The sequence below is a fragment of the Malus domestica genome, chromosome 06 (assembly GCF_042453785.1).
Source record: "Malus domestica chromosome 06, GDT2T_hap1".
Lineage (NCBI taxonomy): Eukaryota > Viridiplantae > Streptophyta > Magnoliopsida > Rosales > Rosaceae > Malus > Malus domestica.
The window spans coordinates 21723739-21750648 of NC_091666.1; the positions used below are offsets into that span (position 1 = coordinate 21723739).

A 26910-nucleotide genomic window follows, 5' to 3' on the forward strand; every position below is an offset into this window, starting at 1 on the left:
GACGGACAACTTGGTTGGCAAAGCTGTGAAAGCCATTGCTATGATATTTGTCCAAAGACATATTCATGATGCACCGCAAACCGAGTACCTTGCTGAGGAATATCCACGAGCACTTTGGGTTTCTTTGGTTAATCGCTTTGATCACCAAACGAACATCTTCTTACCTAAAGCAAAACATGACTGATAGCATCTGCGCTTCCAAGACTTTAAGTCTGTGAATGAATATAACTCTCAAGTTTGTCGAATCTGATCACTTCTCAAGTTTTGTAACGAGAACTTGACTGAAGAAGATCTCTTAGAGAAAACCTATTCGACCTTCTCTTTCACCAATATTGTCCCGCAGCAAAAATATAGGACTCAGAAGTTCACTAAGTTTTCGAGTTTGATCTCTATTTTACTTCTTGCTTAAAAGCAAAATCAGCTGTTAATGAAAAATCATCAAGTTCGACCTACTGGGGCGATTGTTATGCCTAAAGCATAATATAACACAAACCGACGCTCAAAACGCCAACATAAGCATGGTAGGGGCGGCCAGAAGTCACCCCGTCAAGGTCAACAAAGCCAAGGCCCATCTAAGGGAGGAAACAGAGCCTAGAAGCACCCTAACCTTGCTCCCAAGGCCCCAAACTTCAAGAATAAAGGCAAAGCACTTGAAACCATGGATGCAAACATGTGCTACCGCTGTGGTTCAAGGGACCATTAGTCTCGTGTTTACCGTGGTCTCTAGAAAGTTGTAGTTGAATATCATTCTCGTCGTAAAAAGTTTGAATCAAACTTTGTGCAAATGGATGAACCGAAAAATACCAAAATGGAGGTTTCTGACTTTCAGGAGGCTTTACCCCATGGAAGATTAGAATCTTAGACATGAACTATTTTTAGTTGCATTTTAGAATAATGGGGCCGAATTCCACCTAGTAGCCGAACCCCCCTTGTTTTTTGTTTAAGCTTGAACAATCTTATGTTTGGATTATTTGTTGGTGATTTTTTTTTTTGGATATTAAGTTTTTAAATAATTACCATCTGCGAATACTTAAATTATTTTGAATAGATATTTGTTTTTCGAACTTTTATTCATGTGACCAATTCAAATTAATTTTTATTTCTAGGTATGACTAGTGGGAATTTAAGTTGTCTGGTAGATAGTGTAACCACACACACCATTTTGCGTGAACATATCTATTTCACTAACTTCATACCTAAGAATGCACCTCTGACAACTCTCTTAGACCCATCCAACCCGATCGAAGGATATGGTAAAGCACGTATATTGTTGTACAATGGTACAATCTTGACCATTGAAGAGGCACTTTATTCTCCATGTTCCAGAAGAACGGTGTTAAGTTTTAAGAACATTAGAGATAATAATTACCACACTGAAACCTATGTAGAAAACGGAGTTGAATTTCTGTGCATCACTTCTTACAAATATGGCCAAAAGCGTGTTTTAGAGAAGATTGAGTGTATCCCAAGTGATCTGTATACTACGACCATACGCCCTATAGAAAGTTACTATATGGCCGACTATACCTCTATGACCACGTACGAAATTACACTTTGGCATGATCGTTTGGGATGCCCTGGACGAACAACGATGCGTCGCATCCTCAAATCTTCACACATGCATCCAGTAACCCGAAATTTAGGTTCGATTCAAGGAATTGCAAGTCAAACCTACTCCATGGGAAAGCTTATTATTAAGCCTTCTTATGACAAGATTCATTCGAACCCTCCTTACGGACCATTTAGATATTTTATGGTTTCGGTTGACCCTTCCACACGTTGGTCACACTTGTGCTTATTGTCCACAAAGAACGTTGCATTCTCTAAACTGTTGGCTTAAGTTATCAAGCTCAGAGCTCACCACCATGATTATCCGATTAAATCTATTTGATTGGATAATGCTAGAGGATTCACATTTGAAACTTTTGATAACTATTACATGTTGGTTGGGGTTGAAGTTGAACATCCAGTACCCCATGTTCACACCCAGAACAGCCTGGTAGAGGCATTTATTAAGCACTTACAAATGATTACTCGATCGGTGGTCATACGTACCAAGCTCTAGATAGCTACTTGGGGCCACGCAATATTGCACGCAGCCATGTTGGTCCACCTGAGGCCTGTTGCAACCCAATCATATAGGGCCCTTCAGTTGGTTAACGGATACGAACCCGACATATGGCATTTGCACGTTTCTTGTTATGCGATCTATGTCTCGACTTCACTGTCCTTACGTACAAAAATAAGGCTTTAGCAAAAGATAGAAATCTATGTTGGATATGATTCTCCTTCAATTAATCGTTACTTAGAATCTTTGACAGCCGATCTGTTTATCCTCAAAAGAATCTTTGGCAGCCGATCGTTGACCACTCGTTTTATAGATTGTCACTTCTATGAGACAATCTTCCCGTCATTAGGGAGAGATAAGAACGTCATTATTCCTGAAGAATGATGTGAATTATTGGGGACAACTCCCACTTTGTCTCATTTAGATCCGCACACGGCTTAATGTTAAACTGAAGTGCAGCGCATATTAGATCTTTAGAGTATAGCTCAAATGACACACCCCAACCTAGGAAGGTCGAAGCATGTTGGCCATCACCGTGAGGTGATGTAACCATAAGGGTAAGTGATGTGAAAAAGTGGATAAATTTAAAACTAATTAGAACTAATTATACTAAACAGTGAAAAAGTGCACAATCGTGGGAATAACCCACTACAATTATTCAGAGCATAATAGACAGTACGACTACTGAAGAATGGTCCAAAGCAGCTAAAGTACACATATTACACAACAGCGGATAAGTTCATACTTCTAAACCAAAGAGAATGTCAAAACTGTTGAGATTCCTCGAATGCCACAAAGAGTACAACTATCTAGGTCCTGGAGGGATGAAATTTTCTTAGGGGGTGGATTATAACATCCCACATTAACCAACGGAAAGAAGGTGATATGCCTTATATGTACAGGCCCACCTTCATATAGCACGAGGCCTTTTGGGGACTCACTGGCTTCTGGTTCCATCGGAACTCCAAAGTTACGCGAGTTTGGGCAAAAGCATTCCCAAGATGGGTGACTCACTGGGAAGTTCTCGTGTGAGTTCCCAGAAACAAAACTGTGAGGGTATGGGCGGGGCCCAAAGTAGACAATATCGTGCTATGGTGGAGCCGGTCTAGGATGTGACAGAATGGTATCAGAGCCACTATGTCGTGTGGTGCAAGTGTGCCGATGAGGACGTGGAGCCCCTAAAGGGGATGGATTGTAACATCCCACATTGACCAACGAAAAGGGGGTGATATGCTTTATATGTGCATGCCCACCTCTATATAGCATGAGGCCTTTTAGGGACTCACTGGCTTCGGGTTCTATTGGAACTCCAAAGTTAAGCGAGTTTGGGCGAGAGCATTCCCACATATTCCAACTGCGAATGTGCCTGCAAAGATAGATGTATCAAATGTACGAGGACTTCTCTCCTGGAGGCCTAGAACTCCACTTTGGCCAATCCACGTACATTAGCAGCTAGCCAATCCTCTGCCCTTACACGAAAGCATGGCAGACATGGTTCAAAGGATTCACACCCCCGGGAAGAGGAAATTCATGGCACAAGCTCCTGCTAAGCATACTATGAATCCGATTGTTGCCTATTCATTCTATCCAAGCCTACCATGAATCTGATTGTTGCCTATTCATTATGCTAGCTTAGATGATGTTTGGTGTAGAAATGAGATGATCATGACAATGCATTAGCATATGCAGTAGCTACTGAGATCATGTTGAGCGTTGACATTAAACTTGGTTCCGTTTATGAATGTCAACGTATAACTGATTGGTCAAACTGAAAACAAACAATCCAAGTCGAACTCGATTCGCTTGCAAAACGTAAGGTGTTTGGACCTGTAGCTCCTACTTCTCCACATGTGAAGCTCGTTGGCTACAAATGGGTTCTCATTCAAAAGCGTAATGAGAAGAACGAAATTGTGCATTACAAAGCTCGTCTTGTTACGTAAGGCTTCTCACAGCGTCCCGAGATTGACTATAACGAAACTTATTCATCCGATATGGATGTGATTACTTTTTGCTACCTTATCAGTTTCGTAATTTCCAAAAAAGAAATTGAGTATGCAACTGATAGATGTAGTAACTACATATCTATGGGGATCTTGATACAAAAATTTATATGAAAGTTTCCGATGGACTTACATTGATTGGATCAAATATTTCCAACCCCGGAACACGCTCTCAATTTAGCTGAGGCGTTTACTTTACGGTTCGAAGCAATCTAGAAGAACATGGTATAACCATCTGAGTGAGTATTTGACTAGTTAAGGATATATGAACAACGAACTATGCCCGTGCGTGTTCATTAAGAAGCCACATTCCGGTTTTACGATTCTTATAGTTTATGTCGATGACATGAACTCATCGGAACTCCTAAAAAGCTCGAAATGACTGCCACGCACCTGAAGTCAGAATTTGAGATGAAAGATCTAGGAAAGACTCTATATTATCTCGGTCTCGATATAGAGCACCGTTCAGATGGAATCTTAGTACATCAACCGAACTACACCCAAAATTTGTTACATTGCTTTAATGAGGATAAAGCGAAGCCTTCAAGTACTCATATGGTCATTTGATTGCTACATACAAAACGAGATCCTTCCGAATGAGGATGATGAAGAGATTTTGGAGCCTGAAGTTCCTTATCTAAGTACGATAGGGGCTTTATTGTACTTAGCTCAATGCACTAGACCGATATCTCTTTCGCTGTTAATCTTTTGGCAAGATACAGTAATACACCAACATGCAAACACTGGATTGGTGTTAAAGACATATTCCATTACCTTAAAGGTACTACGTATCTGGGCTTGTTTTATCCTTACGGATCCTTGAGTAATGCCGCACTCCCTTATCTTGAGTCGATTCCCACCTTGTTGGTAATGTCAACGTAGGATACTTTTCTAATCCATACAAGGCGTGCTCTCAAACGGGTTATGGCTTTACCATTTGAGGCACCGCAATCTCTTGGAGGGCAACTAAGCAGACCTTAGTTGCCACTTCGTCTAACCATGCTGAAATTTTTGCCTTACATGAAGCAACTTAGGAATGCTTCTGGCCGAAAGCAGTTGTGGGCCATATTTGAAGCTTTTACGATATTTACTCCATCGTTGACATCCCAATGACGATCTATGAAGTAACGCAACATGCATCAAGCATCTCAACAAGGGTTACATCAATGGAGATAACACCAAGCATATTGCATTGATGTTCTTTTCTCATATCAATAGCAAAAGCATCAGAAGATTGAAGTCACACAAATCCATTCGCAAGACAATCTGGCTAACCTCTTCACCAAATCACTACCGAATGCGACATTTCAGAAACTTGTTCAAGGAATAGGTATGCGTAAACTTTCTGAGTTATAACATTGTTAGTTCTTTTTGGAATTATGTCAAACTCAGGGGGAGTATCCTAAAGTATACTTGCTTAATCTTAATGTACTCTTTTTCTCTACGATTAGGAGCATTTTTTCCCAATCTGAGTTTTTGCTACCTAAAGAGGTTTTGACGAGGCACCCACCTTAGGTTGATCATATCCCATCTCGTAGATGTTTTATTTGATTTTGCATTACTCACGCATTTTTCCTTAGACTAAGGATTTTGTCCCTACTCGGGTTTTACCATAACCTTAGGGTTTTATGTGTGACTTAGTTCTATATGCAAGTTCCTAGTTTACTTTGAGACTAGTATGCATGTTCCCAGAATCAGTGCCGACGAGTTGACTTTCTCAACTCTACATGATGCCGAATCTACTTGAGTATTTACACACTCAAGGAGAAGTGTTAAAAACTTTTTATCTAAGTGTGATTGTGTAAATCCTAAATTAGATTTGATACTAGTTATTCTTCCCTATTAGGACTTGTATTCCTTGGAGAATAATGATTCTTGCCTCCTTTATTACTATAAATAAAGGCACCGCGTAGGGGGAATAACATATCCTCTACATAACCCTACAAACACATCTCTCTACTCTCTCTCTCTCTCCCAGTAAGATACAATAAGCCATAATAATTTTTTGTGTTTTAACAAATGATCTATATTTTTAAGTAGTCTTCAGTTCAGTTTTTTAAAATAGTGCAACCAAACAAGAATTAAAGGCCCAAAACTCAAAAAGTATTTTTGAGTTTGAAAAGTTGTATTCAAGTTGAATACCAAATAGACCTTTAAGAATATTATTCTTTCCACCATCATTTTTTCTTCTCACTGAAAGTACAAAAAGTTTAGACACAATTCTTGTAGTTTAATTTGTTTTTAGACATATGTAATTGAACACCTTTATCTCTCTTTTTGTGTTATTTGGTTCAATTTTAGTTGTCATAACATTGTTGAACAACGAAATAAATTCGGGCTTCATTATATCAGAACTGGATCCTCTCCAAGGCAAACCCTCGGGATCCTGCTGAGCGACAAATACGGGCCATTGGATTTCGATCCAATGGCTACAATTATTATAACTTTAAGAGGGACCCTTTGTTTGTAGCCGTTGGATCAAAATCCAACGGCCCGCGTTTGTCGCTCAGCAGGATCCCAAGGGTTTGCCTCGAAGAGGATTCAGGTCCCATTATATGTATCTACAAGGCACATTCACAATTCTCTTTGGTATTAAAATATTGGGGAGAAATATTTTCTAAAAGATGACGTTTATACGTACTTGTAGGCTTGTTGCTACAAAACATTTGTTACTAAAAAATGAGTAGGAATTCTTACTCAACTCTTTTAGGGCTTTTTGCTCATGATCAAAATTGTTCATATTATAAATCACACTGGAAAGATCACCTCTGCAAAAAATGAATTAAAACTAAGGTTGTTTAGTTAATCTATTGTAGTAAATGTATAGATGGCTCGTAATGCTTTTACTAATTCCGTTCATTTATTTTTATACTATTCGATGACTAAACGATCTTAATTTTAATTGATTTTTTACAGAGGTGATGTTTTTAAAGTGTGATTTATAATATGAACGGTTTTGATCATAAACACAAAGTTCTATGAATCAGCAACGAGAAATTTTAAGTAGGAATTCCTACTCATCATTTGAGTAGCCAAATATTATTCATGTATATTACGTGTTTTTCTTTTGCCATTTGTCACATGAGAGGAAGGGGACTTTAAAGCAATCCAACAAGATCCTCTTCGGATCCTGTTGGTGAGGATCATGGGGATTCATACATCGTGTCCATTTATTGCACATCGTGCGATCAGTTTTTGTCAAGTATTGTTTGTATTTAATTTTAAATAAAAATATTTAAAATGATTTCTAATCACACGATATATGATGAACAAATATGATTCACGGATCCCCGAAATCCTCACAAAGAGGATTCGGCGAGGATCCGAATTCGAAAGCAATAACAAAAGATAAAGGCCGAGGCAAATTCGCAAAAAAGCAAAGCCAAACGATAAGTGAATCGGCACAAATACTAACTGAAGTCAATAATCTCAACCATTTACTTTTCATGTCTTCAATTAGTAGGGTAAAGAAACAGTCGAAGTCAAATATCGTTTAATTTTTGTTTGATCATAATCATAGGAAAAATGATTAGCCACTAGCTAATATTTTGTATGATTTATTACAAAGTAGACGATATGAATCATGAGAAAAGTTAAAGAGGCTCTGCTAAAAATGAGACTCTTTATAAATTTCTTATTATTTTATGTTTTTAATACAATATTTATAATATTGGTATGGACATTAATATTAAATTGTAAGGTAACATACTCCATATAAATTCCCACTTTAAAAAAATCCTTTTATCATTTCTCTCGAATCATTGGTGTGTTGCACGATGACCCCCGACAACAATGATGTACATATCTTGCAGGATTATACGAGACAGCTACACCCACACTTCAGCAATGATCATTAAAAATACGTCTATTTATTTGAATACAATTGTATAAAACCGAAAAACTAAGGATTTAGTTAAATTATTTTGTAGAATTCGTTGCAAAACAGTACTGTTTAAATGATTACATGATCTCATTTGATGTGGATGCTAAAAAGGGTCATTGATTCAGATAGATACTGTCCTGTTTATAGCATGCGACACTAGGTTTTGAGTGTTCAACACAATCCCCACATAAAGTGTGGCCGCAATAAGAAAATCATCGATTGTAATCCCAACTTTGGCATTTTTTGAGCCGCTTTGTTTGAAGATAAAGACTGCCCCCCACCATTGCTTTCCTTGTCTCTCTCTCCCCTTCCCCTTTTCCTTTTTATCTTTCTGAAACGAGGACTTGATTTGTGATTTAAGCTACGATATGTGGATTATTGTATTACGGTTAATGTACTACTTTATGGGTGATTTTGTACTCATGCATATAAATTGATGTATGTTAGGGAGCCATCGATTAAATATGATTGTCTCGATCTCAAATGGAAAGGTAAACTCTGTGTTGAACTACGTATATACAATACATACAATACAGATTCTCGACTCGTTAAAAGACTTGAGTCCAAGAAGATGAAGATGCATGCATGGTGTTTATTTACATATCGTAAGATAAAGCCAAAAGACAGTCCAAATCCATCTATCCACAACTCAAGCATGAAAATAAAAAAATAAGAAGTTTTAACGAAAATACTACATGTACTGTTTTTATTCTTAAAAGTCACTCTGATACTATTCATTACAATACATGTTTATCACTTTAATTAAAATTTAAAAATTTTAAATTATTTTCATTAGTTTTCTTTAAAAAATAAATTCAACATTAACAGATGTGCAGTTGAATAGTGAATTCACTCACGGAGTAAAAACAAAAATGACAACAGAAGACTTGTGTAAGCGTCTTTAATCCTGTCTGCGAAAATTTTATTGTTTCGTCTCAACAATTTTCGCTCTCTTTTCTAAAAACCTTTTGTCATTTGAGATGATTGAACACACATGAGGTTAGAGTCAGTTTGTCGGAGAAAGATCAGAACACTTCGTAGTTGTGATATTTACATTTTTCAGCATTTTGGTTAAGATCAAACGTAGTATCAGTTCTTATTAGTTTAATATAAGAATGTAGACCAATATTTCACACAATTTAAATTAAATTTTTTAAGAAGAGGGCTCACTTACAATAGTTTGCTATTAACACTATCGCGTGTAACTTAAGCGTTGAACTACTGCTCCTGTCCCACGAACCCACCAATATACTTGTATGTATATATATAGGAGATTGTTATTAGTATTCTAAAAATCTTATTTGGCACTCCAAACTTTTTATATTTAGAAAGAAAAATACACTTGTGAGGAGTGCCAAATAAATTTTTTGAAATGCTAATAATTGTTCCTTATATATATACAGAGAGCTTAAGGAAAGGGATTCCCATTTTTTGAAAAAAATGGGGATTAGGTGTGGGGCCCACTTCACATCAAATTTCAACGATCCGAACCGTCTATTTTGTTAGTCTCGATTCATAGATCATCCTTGCAAAAATTCAATTCAATCCGAAACCATTTGCCTATTTAATTATCAATATCAAATTTCATATTTTCTTATATAACAAAGTATTCGTTCATTTCCTTGAACCCAATTAGATGTCTTAAACATTTCCAATTTAGCTAATATTTTGCAAGGATCTATGAATCGAGACTAACAAAATAGACAATTCGGATCGTTGAAATTAGATGTGAAGTGGGCCCCACACCTAATCCCCATTTTTTTCAAAAAATGGAGATCCCTTCCCTTAAGCTCTCTGTATATATATATATATATATATATATATATATATATATATATATATGACCTACAATCAATAATAAAAATAAAGTTTTAACGAAACACTTCCGATACAATTCATTTTTAACGAAGATGACATTTTTACTTTAAAAAATCACTCATAGTACTATTCACTCCTAACATATTTTTATCTTTTTTATTAAAATTTAAAATTTTCAAATCTTTTTCATTAATTTTCTTTAATAAAAAATTTAAAGGTGAATGGTGGTGAAGAAGCTTTTCCTACTTTCCACTTGTGATTTTGATTAATTGCCACGGCAGGTGTTTGGGTACAGATCTTAAGGGGCCCCCAGAGTAGTGACACGACTAACTTAGATGGGGCTAAGAAAGCGGCCCCCACCAAACCGTCTCAACTGGTTCGAAGATGGGATAACACCATCATCATGGATCTTAAGGCCCAAAACCCCTAGCCCAAATTCCAAGTACTCCATGTGAATGTCATGGTTTCTTTGAAGTTGCCTTCTTTATCTTATATGGTTTCTTAGTTCTTTATTTCTCTTTATCTTATAAGGGAGTGGATTCCTATTTTTTGAAAGAAAAAAACAGGGGATTAGTTATGGGTCTTACTTCGCATCAAATTTCAACGATCTGAACTATTTATTTTGTAAGTCTCGATTAATAGATCATCCTTACAAAAGTTCAATTTAGTCTGAAACCATTTGCTTATCTATTTTGTCAATTTCTTTGAACTCAATTAAATGCCTCAAATATTTTCGATTTGGCTAATATTTTAAGATGATGATCTATGAAGTACAACTTAAAAAATTAAACAGTTTAAATAGTTAAAGTTCAATATGATATGGGCCTTACAACTAATTCTCATTTTCATAGAATAAAAAAAATGAGATTCCTTCCGTCAAATGCTTCCTGTAGTTTATATGTTCTTGTCCTCTTTATTCATGCCTTTTGATTGGAGCAAAGCAGAGGTAGTGTGATACAATTACTCTAAAAAAAAAAAAATTTGTTGATTCATCACAGATATTAAAATAGGTAAAAAAAACATAAACGGCTGAAATTATGAAACAAAATTGCACGACAAGAGAACATTCTTGTTATTATTTTTTGTAGAATGCAACGATATATTTACACTAAATATAAAAGGATGTATTTACATTAAATATAAAAGAATGAAGGACTCACGCTAAGCTACACAAATCACAAAAGTTTATCTTAATAATTTAGTATCAAACTCGTTATAAGCGAGATTTGAGTATAAAAAATTTCTGACTTGCAAATGAAAATGAATACCACTAAATTTGAATCTCTTTATTAAAATATATTTTCATTCATAATCGCAATTTCCCAAAATAAAAAAACCAATAACCTGAATGAGATTTCATGCACACATCTGACATCCACGTGTGATGCTCGGCTGACATGGACAGCTCAGATCCATCAGCACAAAAAATAGAATATTCAGATTCGTCCATCTAATATTATATCAACCATGGTTCCAAGTGGAATTACCAACACGTCCCCTCACTAGGGATATTTTATTAAATTATGAGCGTTAATGAAAAGGATTTGAACAAATTTTAATTTAATCAAAAATCACAATAAACTATTATTTAATTAAAATGATTTAAAATTTAATTATAATGACATAAAACTATTCATATATCAGACTCCACAATCATAAAAACTTACGAACTGAAGTAAAAGCTCAACAAATAGTAAATATGTTTTTCAAACGTACCCCTGACAGAACCTAAAGAAGCCCGTTTATTGTCTTTGCATTTTTTGTCATGTATGGGGCTTTGGTATTGCCTCGTTTTCCGCACCCACCACTGTCAGGCAAGGTTCTAAAAAACGCTAGGCACTAGTTGGGCGGCGGGCTAGTGCCTAGCGCCCAGGCGGCCTAAGCGGATTTAGGTAAATTTTTTGTATATCCTGTGAATAAGTGCATAGTGACTCTTACAAAACAGGTAGAAAATGTACAAAAGAAATATTTCTTTCAACAAATGAAGTAATTCAAAAAGTCATCTATTTTCTTTAGGTGATAATTTGGGAGGCCAGTGGCGCAACAAAACTGTTGGCATCATATATTACCGGAACAAGTCTGGTTGAGCAGTTCCAGCAATACAAGAATAAGTCCCATGGTGAAAGTCTTCGCTAATGGTAAATTTTGATCACCCTAATACTAAACAGCAGCTCAGAAGCCAAATAACAGATGAGCAATCAGATTATAACTAACATATCAATTCTTGCTGCGAATTTTAACATGCAACCAATCCAAATGATCTTTTTCCTTCCAATAACAAAGTTGTAATAAAAGAATCACTACACCTTTTCCTTCCTGCCCGAGAACATTTTCTTCTGGAACAAAGCAGTTCTAAAAAACAAGTTCACATCTGCAAATCATAATAATATGGTATACTTCAGAACAAGTTTTCATAGGATAAAATTAACAACAATGAGTCAAATGTTCGAATGCTACACATGCAGACACTGATAGAAAAGAAAATCGAGCTACGAAAGTTACTAGGCATCAAACTCTTCTTCACCATATCCCTCCAAGACCCTCTCCGTGTCGGACTCGAACTCAATTTCTTCATCATCTCCTTCTTCTTCTTCCGTGTCCTCATCCGATATAAAATCTTCTTCATGAAGTTCTTTTACTTCAACATTTTTAGAACTCCCCCTAGGCTCTAAGGAACTACCTACCTCCGATGTCTCTCCAATTCCTGAGCCAAACTCAAGTTCTTCATCACCACCCTCCACAATCCATCCTTGAGCCATACTAGCTTCACTTGCAAGTAGTATGTCCACTTTCTTCTCCTTTTCTCTTTTCTTCTTGTTCATAATCCTTGCATTAAATTGGACATAGACTAAATTATTTAACCTTGTTGTATCTAGTCTATTCCTTTTCTTTGTATGTATACCTTCACAAGAACTCCAATTTCTTTCACAACCGGATGAACTTGTAGTCAATGAGAGTATCTTTATAGCCATCCTTTGCAAATTAGGCACATCATTTCCATAATTATACCACCATGCAGCTAATGAAAAAAAAAGCACACAATTAGTAATGAAAAATAAGTAGTAAACTCAAATTTAATAAATAAAATATAAGCATATGTGAATAATATTCATACCCGGATTATAGTTTTCATCATTCTCAACGCATCCAAGTTCGGCCAAATGTCTTCCAAATCCACCTTCTTTTACTCTATACTTGTGCATCTCAACATTTACCACTTGGTTTTGAAGCTCATAGTTATTGGGGAAGAACTTCTCAACACAAGTAAAAATCCCCTCCATGACAATTGGATCATGTTGTATGCTTTGATCCTTGAAGAAATAATAAGGGTTCAAGAGGTAGCCCGCCAAATGCAATGGACTATCAAGCCGCTCACGAGCTTTTTCATCAATAATCTGAAGAATTGGTTGATAGTTGGCCTCATTGTTCTTGAATGTCTCTTTAATCTCCATCTTTGCTTTTTGTAGCTCTCTATACAAAAACCCCATTGATGGCTTCTTATCCCCATCCACAATTCGAAGTAGCTTGAATAAAGGTTCAAACACTTTCAAGCAAAGCGAGACCCCACTCCAAAAATGTGTATGCACTATGGTAGCATATGCCGTTTTCCCCTTTGTAGTCTTGACATGTTTGCATTGTTCTCATTCATCACTAGCAACCATAACCTTCAAGTCTTTTTTCTTATCCATTAAGCTTTGCAATGTGAGGAAAGAAGTTGCAAATCTAGTGACTCCAGGCCTTATTATGTCTCTTTTCTTGGTACGCTTCCTCATTAATGCCAAAGTTTTATGATGTGCATAAATGAAGATGGTGAAAGCCTTTGCCTTGTCAATAACTCCTTTGAACCTAGGGAGATTACCAATCCCTTGAAGCATGAGATTCAAAGTATGAGGGGCACATGATGTCCAAAACATATTCGGCCTCTTTTTCTTCATCATGTTTGCCGCCGCCATATTGTTAGAAGCATTATCGGTTACCACTTGAATCACATTTTGAGGCCCAATTTCTTCAACACACTTGTCAACATATTCAAAAATATATTCCCCAGTGTGTGCTTCACTAGAGCATTCCTTAGAAGAAAGAAATATGGTGCCTTCCTTGCAATTGACACATAAATTCATTATAAATTCATTATGCTTCTTCTTTTTCGGTCACTCCAAGCATCGGTCATAATTGAGCAACCATTCAAAGCCCACTCTTGTTCATGTTTCTTGAGTGACTTTTTTACCCTTTCTACCTTTTCTTTCAATAATGGCTCCCTTAATTCGTATTGGCTTGGAGGTAAGTAACCCGGGCCAAATTGACCAACCGCTTCCATCACACGCTTAAAGCTATCATTATCAATAGCATGGAAAGGAATACCAGCTTCATACACCCATCGAGCCACATATTGATCCACTTGATGTGCTCTTTCCTTCCAAATTGCATCATGGATGTTTTGTTGCCGAGTCTTCTTACTTCCCTCATTTGAAGAATCGGGATTGATGGAGGATGCAAACCTATCCATAGGTCCAAGAGTGCGAGGCCTTTTCCTTGACCCAATCACTTCAATGTCTTCTTCTCCTTCTTGAATTTGTTGAAGTTGCACCCCTTCCCTCACTTCCATAATGTGTTTATCCCTTTGTTTCATCTTATTTTTTGCTTCTTCTAATGCGGCTCGACATTTGGCTTTATCTTCATCCGAAGACTTTGTGCATGCCGCTACATTTCCTCTTATGTTGGCTACATGTTGTTTTAATCTATGTACTCCACCACTAATAATTTTGTTACACAACTTACATTTCACCTTATCTGAGTTTGTAGGATTTGCCAAGATCCCATATTCCTATCCCACATCTTCCGAGCTACGCTTCAACACATTTTCAGATTAGGAGGAGGACGACATTGCAGTAGATGCTCCAGAAGATGAAGTACCAGTCATCACAAAAAAGAAGAAACAATCCTAAAATTCATATAAAATAAACATTACAAACTTTTAGGTCTTAATCTCCCACAAAAAACTATTATAGTATTTTAACTTATAAGCCAACTCAGATTGTTTTGTTTTTCTATTTTGGTCAGCTTGTCAAAAGGCAAAATCTATGGCCAAAAAAAAAAAAAGCACAAACACACTTTGATAGCATAAATTAAACAAGTGGGACTTAAATCTGCTAACTTGCAAAATACAAAGAGTGGGACTTAAATTAAACAAGTTATATGGAATCCCAGAGTTGCTTCCACAAATGTCTGAGACAAAAACATCGTCTAGCCAAGACCTACTGTGACATTTTTGACAGAAATATTTACCATTAGCCCAATATTTACTATTTACAATTGATCATGTATGTCATATATTAATGCAAGCAGTAAAGGACATTTCTCAATCAAGGGGGAAGAAAGAAAGAAGGGTAAGCGAGAAATTTAAACATCAATTTATACTGGTCAACCAAAACAATGGCAATGTATTTCCTGGACAAAATTGATAAACAAATTTCTTCTCAACTGATTGATCTGCGCTGTAAACAAAAGAAGGAAGTTTATTGCTTTGTCCTAAGAAAATTATAAGTAAAAAGGATGTCTGGCTCTTAATTTGGGAAGAGAGAACCAAGAATTGAAATTGGCAGCTAGCAATTGTACCTATATACTATATTCATTCCACTTTCCAATGCTTTTTGAAATAGATTATTGACTCGCTCCAGATCATTAGGTAATTGCTCCTGCAGAATAAATCTAATTAATTGAAATTTTTATGTGCATCCAGATGTGAAAAGACAAGCTCACAAGTACATGAACTAAGAAAAGTGAAACTCCAATCTTTATATCCAAAACAAGATTTCTTTTCAAAATAAAATAAAATGACCAACTTCTCATTTTCTTTTACAGATACCAAACACATTAAGTAGCATTGATGATCATGCAGTTTTAGGTGCCACTCATTGCTAAATGATCAAAGTTCAGCTAATGCCAGGAAATTGTGATAGACGATGTTCTTGTTTATATGCAGTTTGGGTCCCCGATGTCATATGAATATGATATATGCATCTATATATAATTGATAGACAATTAGGCTAAGATGTGCATCTGGATCTAGCAAACAACCAATATGGTCTAGTTCATCATACATACTAACCAGCACGAAAATACTATCAAAATTATCAGTAGACAAATAACAAATTGTCAGATTCCCCTTAATCCAATTGGTTTCAAATCCAAAACTTTGTAATTTTTCTAATACCTTAACAAATTCAACATTGAACATTTACAAATCTGTAGAACAAAAACTCACTTTTTGGGGGCTTCACAGCCTTCGCTGTTGACTTTAGCTGCAGAGTGCAAACTGCAGAGTCAGGGGGCTTCTCCTTTTCTTCGTAATCGACGAGCTCCTCGAAGTCGCAGGCTCGTAGGTCACGGTCAAGCTATGGAGATTGGAGAATCGAGATGCAATACAAGTGCATGTCGAGAGAATGAAGAGTCTGGACTGGAGTAGAGACTGTGGAAACTGGGACTGGGAAAGACGATCGATAACGATGAGTCGATGACCCGGAAAACCTCTCGAAGTCGCGCGACGTAGGTTAAGTGAGCGCAGTCAGTGCAATCTGTGCAGATGAGGAAGAAGAGACGAAGTGGATGAACGACGAAGTCCTTGTTTCTGAAATTAGGGTACTTGTAAGGCACGGGATAGAATAAAATATGAAATTCTGAATTAGAAGTTACGAAAAAAAAAAAAAAACCGCCCAACTCCGCCTAGCCGCCCAGCCGCCTAGCACAGCCTAGGCGCCACCTAGAGCTTGGCTGATTTTTCAAGCTGATTTGCAAGAAAATGCCTCGGATGGTACCCGCCCAGCGCCTAGGCACCGCCTAGGACGTTTTTTAGAACATTGCTGTCAGGTACTTACTTTACTTTTAGAGGTGTGATATTCACACATCTTTTTTTTTTTTCTCACACATCCTTTTAATTTTCGACCGTCAGATCAGATGAAATGAAAAAGATTAACGGATAGAAATTAACAAGGAATGTGTGAGAAGTAAAAAATGATGTGTGGATAGCACACCCTTATTTTTATTATTTTATTTTTGTTGTTTTGTGGATGTGTGTGTGCGCCGGCATTTTCGAAGTTGGTATTTAATACTATTCATACTATATTTTTATATTATATTTTTATACCATTTTAGGTGGCATTTGATGTGGACAACCACATCCTTTGAAAAATATGCAAAACCCAAAGAAAGGAAAGAGAAAAACTCATCGTATACCACAATCATCATTTAATTAACTAGTTTTTCTTAATTATTAGTTTATTAAATAATGAACTAAATTTAAAAATATGATTAATTCAAATGATGTGATTGTTCACATTAAATACCACCTAAGATGGTATGAAAATATGATACAAAAACATGATATGAATAGCATATTATGCATGTATGCAGTATAATACTATTCTACTATGTTTATGTACAACTTTTCATCTTTGCCTTTCATAACTAAGAGCCAGAAAGATGTGGTTTGAAAGGAAATAATGAAATGTAAAGTGTTCGACCTAGCAATTTATAATTATTTTTTTCACTCTTTTGTGGCCTAAAAATTTGAAGTATTCAAAATCTCTCTAACTCCAATTAAATTATTAACTAGCAAGGGGTATTCGCGCTATGCTGTGGATTTTAAAAATATATACGAATGCAATACTATTTACACATATGTCAAAATCTACTTACAACTCTATTTACAATAATGAACAAAATAGGAAATGATTTTGTCCTATCTATTTACAACCCTAGTTACTCCTCCAACAAATCATGGTCATCATTTAAAATTTGTCTGGTGATAAACTAGCGATAAGAGTATCTATTATGCATCAACAAAATTTATCAATCTAAGAATTCGAGAATTTGAAATTGACTTACACAAGCAACATATTTGTTTTAGGATGTTCTTTTTGTAATTCACTCTGAAGCCCTCTCTATATAAAATACAACAAAAAAAATTATAAAAAAAACTTACATAATCTATGAGATAATTCACTTTTAAATTAGGATAATTCACACAAATATAACTACAAAATCATTGATAAACTTCACTTTGAAACTTAATGTGCTCTCTTTGTTGTGGTTGTAGAAATAGTGTGAGTTATTTTAAATATGTTTCAGAAATAGTGTGTAACATCCCACACCGTTCAGGAGAGTGAATCCTATAAGCCTTATATGTATATTCTCATCTTTACCTAGCACGAGGCCTTTTGAGAACTCATTGGCTCCGGGTTCCGATATAGTGGATTTTGATGTTATTCTTGGCATTGGTTACACTACAATCATGCTAAGCTAGATTCTTATGAGAAGATAGTCACTTTTCATCAGGCGAGGTTACTTGTGGTTACCTTTGTAGGTATACATAGTGGTTTGAAACACAGCGTTATTTCTGCCGTGCGGGCTAATCCTTGGCCGAAAGTGTGCCAACGAGGACGTCGGGCTCCTAAGGGGGATGGATTGTAACATCCCACATCGCTCAAGGGAGTGGATCCTGTAAGCCTTATATGTATATTTCCATCTCTACCTAGCACGAGGTTTTTTGGGAGCTCACTGGCTTCTGGTTCCATCGGAACTCCGAAGTTAAGCAAGTTCGCGCAAGAGCAATCCCATGATGGGTGACCCACTAGGAAGTTCTCGTGTGAGTTCCCAGAAACAAAACCGTGAGGGTATGGTCGGGGCCTAAAGTGGACAATATCGTACTACGCCGAAGTCGAGCCCAAGATGTGGTAGGGGCTTGGGCGGGGATGTGACATAGTGTGAGTTATTTTGCTGTAATTCCATAAATAGTACTTATTTTGTTCTCTTCCATAAATACTGTGAATTATTTTGGTTCAGCTTTCGGAAATAGTGTGTAATTTTGTTGTAATTTAAAAAATAGTGGGTTATTTGGTTCAGTTTTAGAAATAGTATGAGTTATTTTGCTGTAGTTTTAGAAATAGTTCAAAAAATAGTGAGTTATTTTGGTTTAGTTTCAGAAATAGTGTGAGTTATTTTGTTATAGTTTCAGAAATAGTTCATAAAATAGTGGGTTATTTTTGTTTAGTTTTAGAAATAATGTGGGTTATTTTGCTGTAGTTCTATAAATAGTGTTTATTTTGTTCCCTTCCATAAACTGTTTTAGTTTAGTTTTTATGAACAATGTGTAATTTTGCAAAGTTTCATAAATAATGTGAGTTGCAAAGTTTCAAAAATAGTGTTAGTTATTTTGTTGTAGTTCCAGAAATAGTGTAAGTTATTTTGATTCATTTTTCAAAATAATGTGGTTAATTTTGTTGTACTGAAAATAATGTAGGTTACTTTTGTTTAGTTTCGAAAATAGTGTTGATTATTTTGCTATAATTTCATATTTAGTACTTATTTTGTTTCTTTCCAGAAATACTATTTTGGTTCAATTTGAAAAACATAGAAAAACCTACAATTAGGAAATTTTAGGTTATTTATAGTTCCAGAAATTGTGTGGGTTATTTCGGTTCAGTTTTATAAATAGTGTGGGTTATTTTGCTATAGTTCCAGAAAGGGTAAATCGCCAAAATGGTCATTGAGATTTGCATAACTCATCACTTTGGTCCTTGAGATTCCAAATCGATAAAAGTGGTCCCTGACATTGTCCACCATCCATCATTTTGGTTCTTCTGTTAAAAATTCCGTTAAGTGTCCCGGAGCTCTTGGCCGAAAGTTTGGGCAATTTTCAAAGCTTCGTAACTCAATCGTTTCTTAACCAAATTCGACCCATAATATATCAAAATGAAGATAGGAAAGTGTAGAATAATATTATACCTATTTAAAAGCCCAATGGTTGCCAAAGATGGTCGAAAAATAGCCCCAAAGTTGACTGGTCCAAGTGAAAACTTAAAAACTCGCCAAAAACTAGGTAAACTTTAAACGTTCATAACTTCTTCAATACTCAACGAAATCAAGTGATTCAAAAAATGAAAATCATACTTCTCGATGAGACAAAGAGAATGGTACCTTTTTCAACGGCTAACTCGTTGTGATTTGGCCGGAAAAAGGCTCGAAAGTGGCTAACTTGAGACCTAGACAGCCACGGCGAGTTAACCTTCAAAAAGGTACCATTCTCTTTATCTCATCGAGAAGTATGATTTTTGTTTTTGAATCACTTGATTTCGTTGAGTTTTGAAGAAGTTATGAGCATTTAAAGTTTACCCAGTTTCCAGCGAGATTTCAAGTTTTCACTCGGACCAGTCAACTTTGAGGCTATTTTCCGGCAACCATTGGGCTTCGAAATAGGTATAATTTTATTCTACACTTTCCTATCTTCATTTGATATATTATGGGTCAAATTTGGTTAAGAAACGATTGAGTTACGAAGCTTTAAAAATTGCCCAAACTTCCGGTCAAGAGCTTCAGGACACTTAACGGAGTTTTTAACAGAAGAACCAAAATGATGGATGGTGGACAATCTCAGGGATCACTTTTATCGATTTGGAATCTCAGGGACTAAAGCGATGAATTATACAAATCTCAGGGACCATTTTGATGATTTACCCTTCTAGAAATAGTGTGTTATAACTTATATTAGTTTAGTTTCATAAATAGTGTGGATTATTTTGCCATAGTTCTAGAAATAGTGTGAGTTATTTTGCTATAATTCGATAAATATTGTAGTTTATTTTGGTTCAGTTTTATAAATAGTGATCGTAGCAATATCCGTCTACACTAGGAGTATTTTTCTCTCAACAAAGGAACATTTAAAAATCGTAAAAGCTCTTCCTTTCAAAGCACAACCAGATAACAAGCACCCAAAACTCAAATTTCTTCATCCCTGTAACTATGACTCTCTAATAACAGATCCACTAACATTTGGAAACATAAAGAGCACTTCCGTTCATCTAAAATTTTCCACCAGAGTCGGTGCTTACACAATAACTAATGATTTCGTCAACATAACATCATTAACCACCGTCACCAGACCCACATTTCCTGCCAAGAAGTATGACTTGCAGCTTGTCATAGCCAACAAGCACATTGGCACCTGCAACAGCACGCAATATGTTTGCTCCAACACCCTTAAACATACATTCTCGTTTTTTTTATAATTTGCTTAAATGCATCCAAAGAGCTGTTGTATTTAACTGCTTCTGCTGAGTTCATCATCATCCTTCTACGCACTGTGTCAATGGGGTAAGAAGCTAATCTAACACCAATTGTAATTCTCCATGCCAACAAGAAAACAAGAAGCTAGCAAAGAAACTATCCTACAACCACTAGTTAGAACCACATGTTCAGAGAATCGTACATTCCAAAGTAAAGCCGACGATACACGATAATTCCAACACAAACAAACCATTAAATTGCCTTTCAACCACCCTTCTTGACAGCCTTGACATCATTTGCCAAATGTGTTCTTGCATAGTCCTGAGAATATACAAAAATAAGAGATGAAGCACCAGCTGCTCCACCTGATACCAGGTTCCCAGCGAACCACTTCCAGTAGCCATCTTTATCCTTCTTGAAGTGATTTTACACTACCTAGAACAAAAACAGTACATGTGTCCAAACAACAAATGCTAATTCCAAACTAAAAACCATAAATCACCATTCCAAGAAAATAACTTTTATTTTAATATTCAAAATCATGAAATTCTCTTAAAGCCAAATAATTGCAGAGAACTCCAGGTCCTCCATAATTCGGGGCGATTTGTCCACATTTCCTACACAGGTTTTACTATGAAGTACCTAAAATGCTCCATTGAGCTGTCAATCATTAATCTTGTTTAAGTTTTTTCTTTAATTTGCTTTGCCATTTTTGTTTCCAAGCACTGACCTCGTATTCAAAGGTGCAATAATAAAAAAATATGCAATTTTCACAGAGCAATATAAATAATTTTTTAAAATTATGCATACGAACACAAAGGGGTTCACCTGCATATATACATATCTAATAACTAATATATTTGATAGATCATGCCAGATTGCTGGAGAAATTTCAAAATATATAGATACCAAGTAAAAAATGTGTTCGTTTTGGTTTGCAGACATGGAACTTACTTATTAACAGTTGTATAGGGGAATGTTAAAGGTCAAAAAAGATTGATTAGAACTATAAAATGTATGAAGGAATTAAGGGAAACTGTAATACATATTGGAGAAATTTGTTAAGAAATGGAGTAATGCTATTCATACCATATTTTTATACCACATTTCTATACCACCTTAGGTGGCATCTGATGTGGACTTACTCTAAGAAATGTTATGAATAAGTGCATGTACCTAGCAGTACCCCCAATGCTGCGAATGCTCATGCTGCGGATGCCTATATCCCAATAGCCCCAAATTCCTTCATCCTCGAAGACTCCTAATATGGTAATTCGAAAAAAATGGTGAATTCAAATGGAATTGAAAATGAAAACAGAGATTAGGAAGCAATGAACAATCCAATTTGTGATACGGAAGCACTCCATACTCATGCTGTAAAGGGCTGCATAGAAGAGACCACCGAAACAGTGGCAATATGAAATGAAAATTTACAAAACGAAAACATAATACTAAGAATAATTGATAAGGAACAAAAACCAAAGTTGAAAAGAACTGAGCTATAGTTAAAAGATAAAATGCGCGCATGCATCAATGAGAGGGTTCTCGGATATACTATTTTTATATTGAACACTGTATTATTACTATTTTTTAAACTGAACATGACTCTTTCTAGAACTAAACACAAGTACTATCATTATTTCTTAAATTGAACATATATGAAACAAAAACACAATTTCAGGGCACCTACATATACAACAATAACACCACATAAATTTTCATGCACACATCCCTGATTTTCATTCACAAACACCAAAAAAAACATTGCGATTTTAAACCCCATGTCCAATTACTAAGTTTCGAGTTTTGACACCCCCAGATTAAGCCCCAGTTTGGGGTTGAGGTGATTTTAAAAAAAGCTCCTATGAAAAAAAGCTGGGAGTGTTTTTGGTGTTTGGTAAACTTAAAAAAAAAAGGCTTATTTTGGAAGCTGCTGTGAGAATAAGCTGAAATCAAAGGAAAAAGCTGAAGCTGCAATTTGTAGCTTTGGAAAACTGGCTTTTTTTCAAAGCACACAGAACTACAGTGCTCCTTTAATGAAAAGATCCACTATCAGACTACTTTTTTTTTCAAAAGCACTTTTACAAAAAAGTTTACCAAACACTCTGCTGATTTATTTCACAACCGCTTATTCTCACAGCACAACCGCTTATTCTCACAGCAGCTTTTTTTCAAAGCACAGCAATACCAAACCAGCCCTAAACCAGCGGTTCAAACATGGTAGGGGTTTTGTACTAATATGACTAGGAATGTGTTGGGTTTATTATGCTAATTACTGCAAAACCCAATTCATGGAGCTTAAATTTTCCAACTAAAAAAAACTGAATTTGACCAAAGAAAAAAAAACAAAAACTGAATTTAATATTTGCTTAAGAGCTAAGCTTTTCGCATAGGACCACGTACTATTACGGTCTAGTTGTATTTATCTTCATTTGTGAGTGAGAAGTTTTAGATTTGATATTATGTAAAGGTGAATTTGAACCATATTATTACTAACATCTTGTGAGGTTGAACCCACCTTCTATCTTAACATAATAATATCGTTTTTAGATGAATTTGAATCACATTATTGTTAACTTATTGTGAGCCTAAACCTATCCCTTCATTTTAATGTAGATAAATATAATAATAATATCGTTCTTTAAAAAAAATAAAAAATAAAAAATTCGATGAGCCAATTGTTCGCCATACGTGGTGGCATGCCATAAGTCCAAAAATGTCACACGTGTGATTTGAGACAACGCCTCTCCTGCCGCCACGTACGCAGAACCCCCGTGGCCGGACCAACGGAGATTGTCGTCGAATCTCACGGCCGTTAATTTTAGCGGCTCGTATTAATTAGCGTATGGGGTTTATATCCCGCCTATTTAAACGCGGGAAAGAGAGCGACTGAGAGTGAGAGGAAATTAAGAAACGCTAAAAAAGAAACGGATAGTATTCTTTTGGTTCTTTGTTTGGGGATTGTGAAACGGCAGCATTTTTGCAATGGCGGAGCGTACGGACGGAGTCAAGGCGGCGGAGTCTTCGATGGACAGGATATCGGACAAGATCCACGGCCACGATTCGTCGTCGGCGGTGCCGTCGTCTGGGGCGGTGCACGACAAGGGCATTGGCGGTGGCCATTCAACGTCGTTGAAGTCCAAGGTTAACAGGCTCTTTGGGAGGGAGAAGCCCGTGCACCACGTCTTCGGTGGCGGAAAAGGTATCGTTTGGGAATCGAAACGTTTCTTTCTGATCTTTCTGCTAATGCATCTAGATCTGGTGAATGGAGCTTGTAGATTTGATTAATTGCTAATTAAGATTTTGATTTTTAATTGAAACTGGACTTTTCTTTGGTAATGTTCTTAATTCGCTTCTGTTAATGCTCCGGGGGTGATTTTCTGTTTGATTATTTTATTAAATTATGATTATTGTGAATAAATTAAGTTGGGGTTACTTTGGTAATGGTGTTGATTCGTTTTTTTAATCTTTTTCCAGTTTTGCTAATCCCACTAATTATTTAACTGAACCTTTCTAATCGTGTTTTGCGTCGGGTTAACTTTTCTGTATAATGGCATTTCGGTTACGTGGTTTGGATTTTATCGAAAATTTGCAAGAAATGCAATTTATGTTTTTGGTTTGATGTAAAATTGATTGACATTCATCTTCCAGTTTTGCTAATCCAACTAATTATTTTACTGAACCTTGTGTTGGGTTAACTATTTTGCAAAATGACATTTTGATTACGTGGTTTTTTTTGTATTTCCGCGATCGAAAAATTGAATGATTATGTCACAGCGGCTGATGTTTTCCTGTGGAGGGACAAGAAGGCGTCGGCAGGTGTTCTTATCGCCTTAACGATCATATGGGTTTTCTTTGAATTGTTTGAATACCACCTGCTGACTCTGGTCTCCCACTTGTTGATTCTTGGGATTGCTTCGTTGTTCTTATGGTCCAACGCTTCAACCTTCATTAACAAGTAAGCATGTCTTCGATTCTTTTGTTTTTTGTTTTGTTTGTGTTCGGGTGTGATGATCTCGATTTTATATGCTTGGAATGATTCACTTAGCCACCAATTTGTTACATTCAGGTCTCCACCTCACATTCCACAAGTTCAAATTCCAGAAAAGCTGGTTCTACAGATTGCGTCTGTAATCACATTGGAGATCAATCGGGCTTTTGTTATCCTGCGCGAGATTGCTTCTGGCAAGGATCTGAAGCAGTTCCTCTCTGTATGTTTATTGTGCTCTAGCTCTGTCTTTTCTAATTGATGGTGTTCATGTTACTCTGCGATTCATGATGATGATTTAATTGTTGCTCAATTTGCAAGTTGATTGTAAATAACTGTGGCATATATGAATTGGAATCTGTATTCGTATGAGAGGGATGTTTTAGATATCATCGTGCTGATTTGATTGTTCATGTTTTTCGTATTTGTGGATGGTGTTATGATCGATTAGGTGATTGCTGGATTGTGGGTTGTGTCTATCTTGGGCAAGTGGTACAACTTCTTGACCTTGGTGTACATAGGTAAGGAAACTACATTGTACATATTAGTTATGACTACAATTTGCCATTTCTTTTTGCGCACGTTCTTACCATGGTGTTGATTCTTTCTTCACAGCGGTGGTTTTGCTCTTCACGCTGCCTGTATTCTACGAGAAATACGACGACCAGGTGGATGCAGTTGCGGAGAAGGCACTGATTGAGATCAAGAAGCAGTATGCAGTATTTGACGCGAAGGTTATGAGTAAAATTCCTAGGGGGCAATTGAAGGACAAGAAGTTTTAGATTGGATGTCGTGCAGCCGGTTCTATTAAGCTGACAGATTTTGGTAGCTGTGCTTTGCCAGGGTGTTTTGCACATCTTATCCATGATTGCTTAGGATCCTCTTCTCCCTTTTGTGTTGTTCGCGAGTCCATTGGATTCACAATGGGGATGAATTTGTGAATTTGTTTTACGTGCTTGTTTTCGCTACGTATATGATATTTTTGGTTTTATTTTTCATGGAGATTTTAATATGTGTGATCTGGTGATCACGCTAGCAAACTTCAAATCAATGATTATTCTGTACATTTGGGTTTCAGTTTCTTCTTTTGCTTAATGTCTGTTGTTGGATGGAATGATATGGTGATTGTTCATAAAAATGAGATTATATTCACACACTTCAAATTACTTTTCCCACATCCTTATAATTTTTTTAATATTTGTTTATCAAGTGTTAGTGTTGTGTAAAATATTAAAAAAAAATTTAAATAAAAGAATGTGCGAAAAGTAATTTGAAGTGTGTGAATATAATCTCTCTTCATAAAAATCCTCTCTTTTTGGTACTGGAGAAACACATTGCCATCTTATGTAGAATTGAATCTGTATAAAGCTGCTCAAAAGGTTATGCTTTCGCTTCTTTGCAGTTTAAATTAGTTTAAAGTAAATAATCGCTATAAGCAAATTTCCATTCTCTTCCATTCTGCCCTTTTTGACCTCTCCTTCCTATATGCTGTGTTGACTTGTCATTACATCGACAATTTCACTTTTCTCTAGAAGGATAGAGATGTTAAGGATACTAAAGGACCACCTATTGACCATGAGCACAATGCATCAAATTAATACCTAGATACTTAGTTTAATTGTTAAGTTTTGGTTTCTTAGAGTTAGTTATGTAAGAATGCTTAATCAGCATTATTGAGTATTTATGTATACATACACTTTGTACTCTTTCAGACAATTAATGAGAATCATTATTCAACAAACACTATCTCTCTCTATATTCTTTCTCTCTCTAAATTCTCTCTAAATTCTTGATCTCTTTATAGAACTCTAATCTTCAACATGGTATCCTCCGCTGTTGTCTAACGACTTTGATCCATTGCTTCCATTTGCATGCATTTTCTTGCCCTTTCTTACCTTTCAAACAGGTCTTACCTATCTCAGTTGTTTTCTTCTTTGCAAATTGTCTGCTTCTTCAATGGCAACAACTATGAATTCCTCTGATTCTCTTTCTCCTGCAACCTCTTATGGCCCTAATTATCATGGCAAAGTGTATTATCCTCCAAATACTTTGATTGCATCAATTATAGTTCAGAATGTCATTGGAATGGTTC

At 36.0% G+C, this 26910-nt stretch overlaps 1 protein-coding gene, 1 non-coding gene and 1 pseudogene across 2 annotated transcripts; 2 read left to right on the forward strand and 1 right to left on the reverse strand.

Annotated features, from left to right (window-relative positions):
* Positions 1 to 9005: 9005 nt before the first annotated feature.
* Positions 9006 to 9196, forward strand: LOC114825682 (U2 spliceosomal RNA). Its single transcript, XR_003774516.1, has one exon. It is a non-coding gene; the product is annotated as a U2 spliceosomal RNA (small nuclear RNA).
* A 3074-nt stretch (positions 9197 to 12270) lies between these two features.
* LOC139196872 (uncharacterized) lies at positions 12271 to 14375 on the reverse strand (annotated as a pseudogene).
* Positions 14376 to 23693: 9318 nt separating this feature from the next.
* LOC103440815 (reticulon-like protein B2) lies at positions 23694 to 25895 on the forward strand. Its single transcript, XM_008379546.4, has 5 exons — positions 23694 to 24032; positions 24608 to 24788; positions 24900 to 25041; positions 25270 to 25339; positions 25434 to 25895. Exons 1-5 carry the CDS (start codon positions 23816 to 23818, stop codon positions 25598 to 25600), a joined length of 777 nt encoding a protein of 258 aa, XP_008377768.1. The 5' UTR covers positions 23694 to 23815; the 3' UTR covers positions 25601 to 25895.
* The last annotated feature ends 1015 nt before the right edge of the window (positions 25896 to 26910 follow it).

Excerpts from the sequence above, each read along its gene's own strand:
- LOC103440815 (XM_008379546.4), top strand. The coding sequence starts at position 23,816 with ATGGCGGAGCGTACGGACGGAGTCAAGGCGGCGGAGTCTTCGATGGAC. Across the intron at positions 24,789-24,899 it reads GCTTCAACCTTCATTAACAA|GTCTCCACCTCACATTCCAC; the intron begins GTAAGCATGTCT and ends TGTTACATTCAG. Across the intron at positions 25,340-25,433 it reads CTTGACCTTGGTGTACATAG|CGGTGGTTTTGCTCTTCACG; the intron begins GTAAGGAAACTA and ends CTTTCTTCACAG.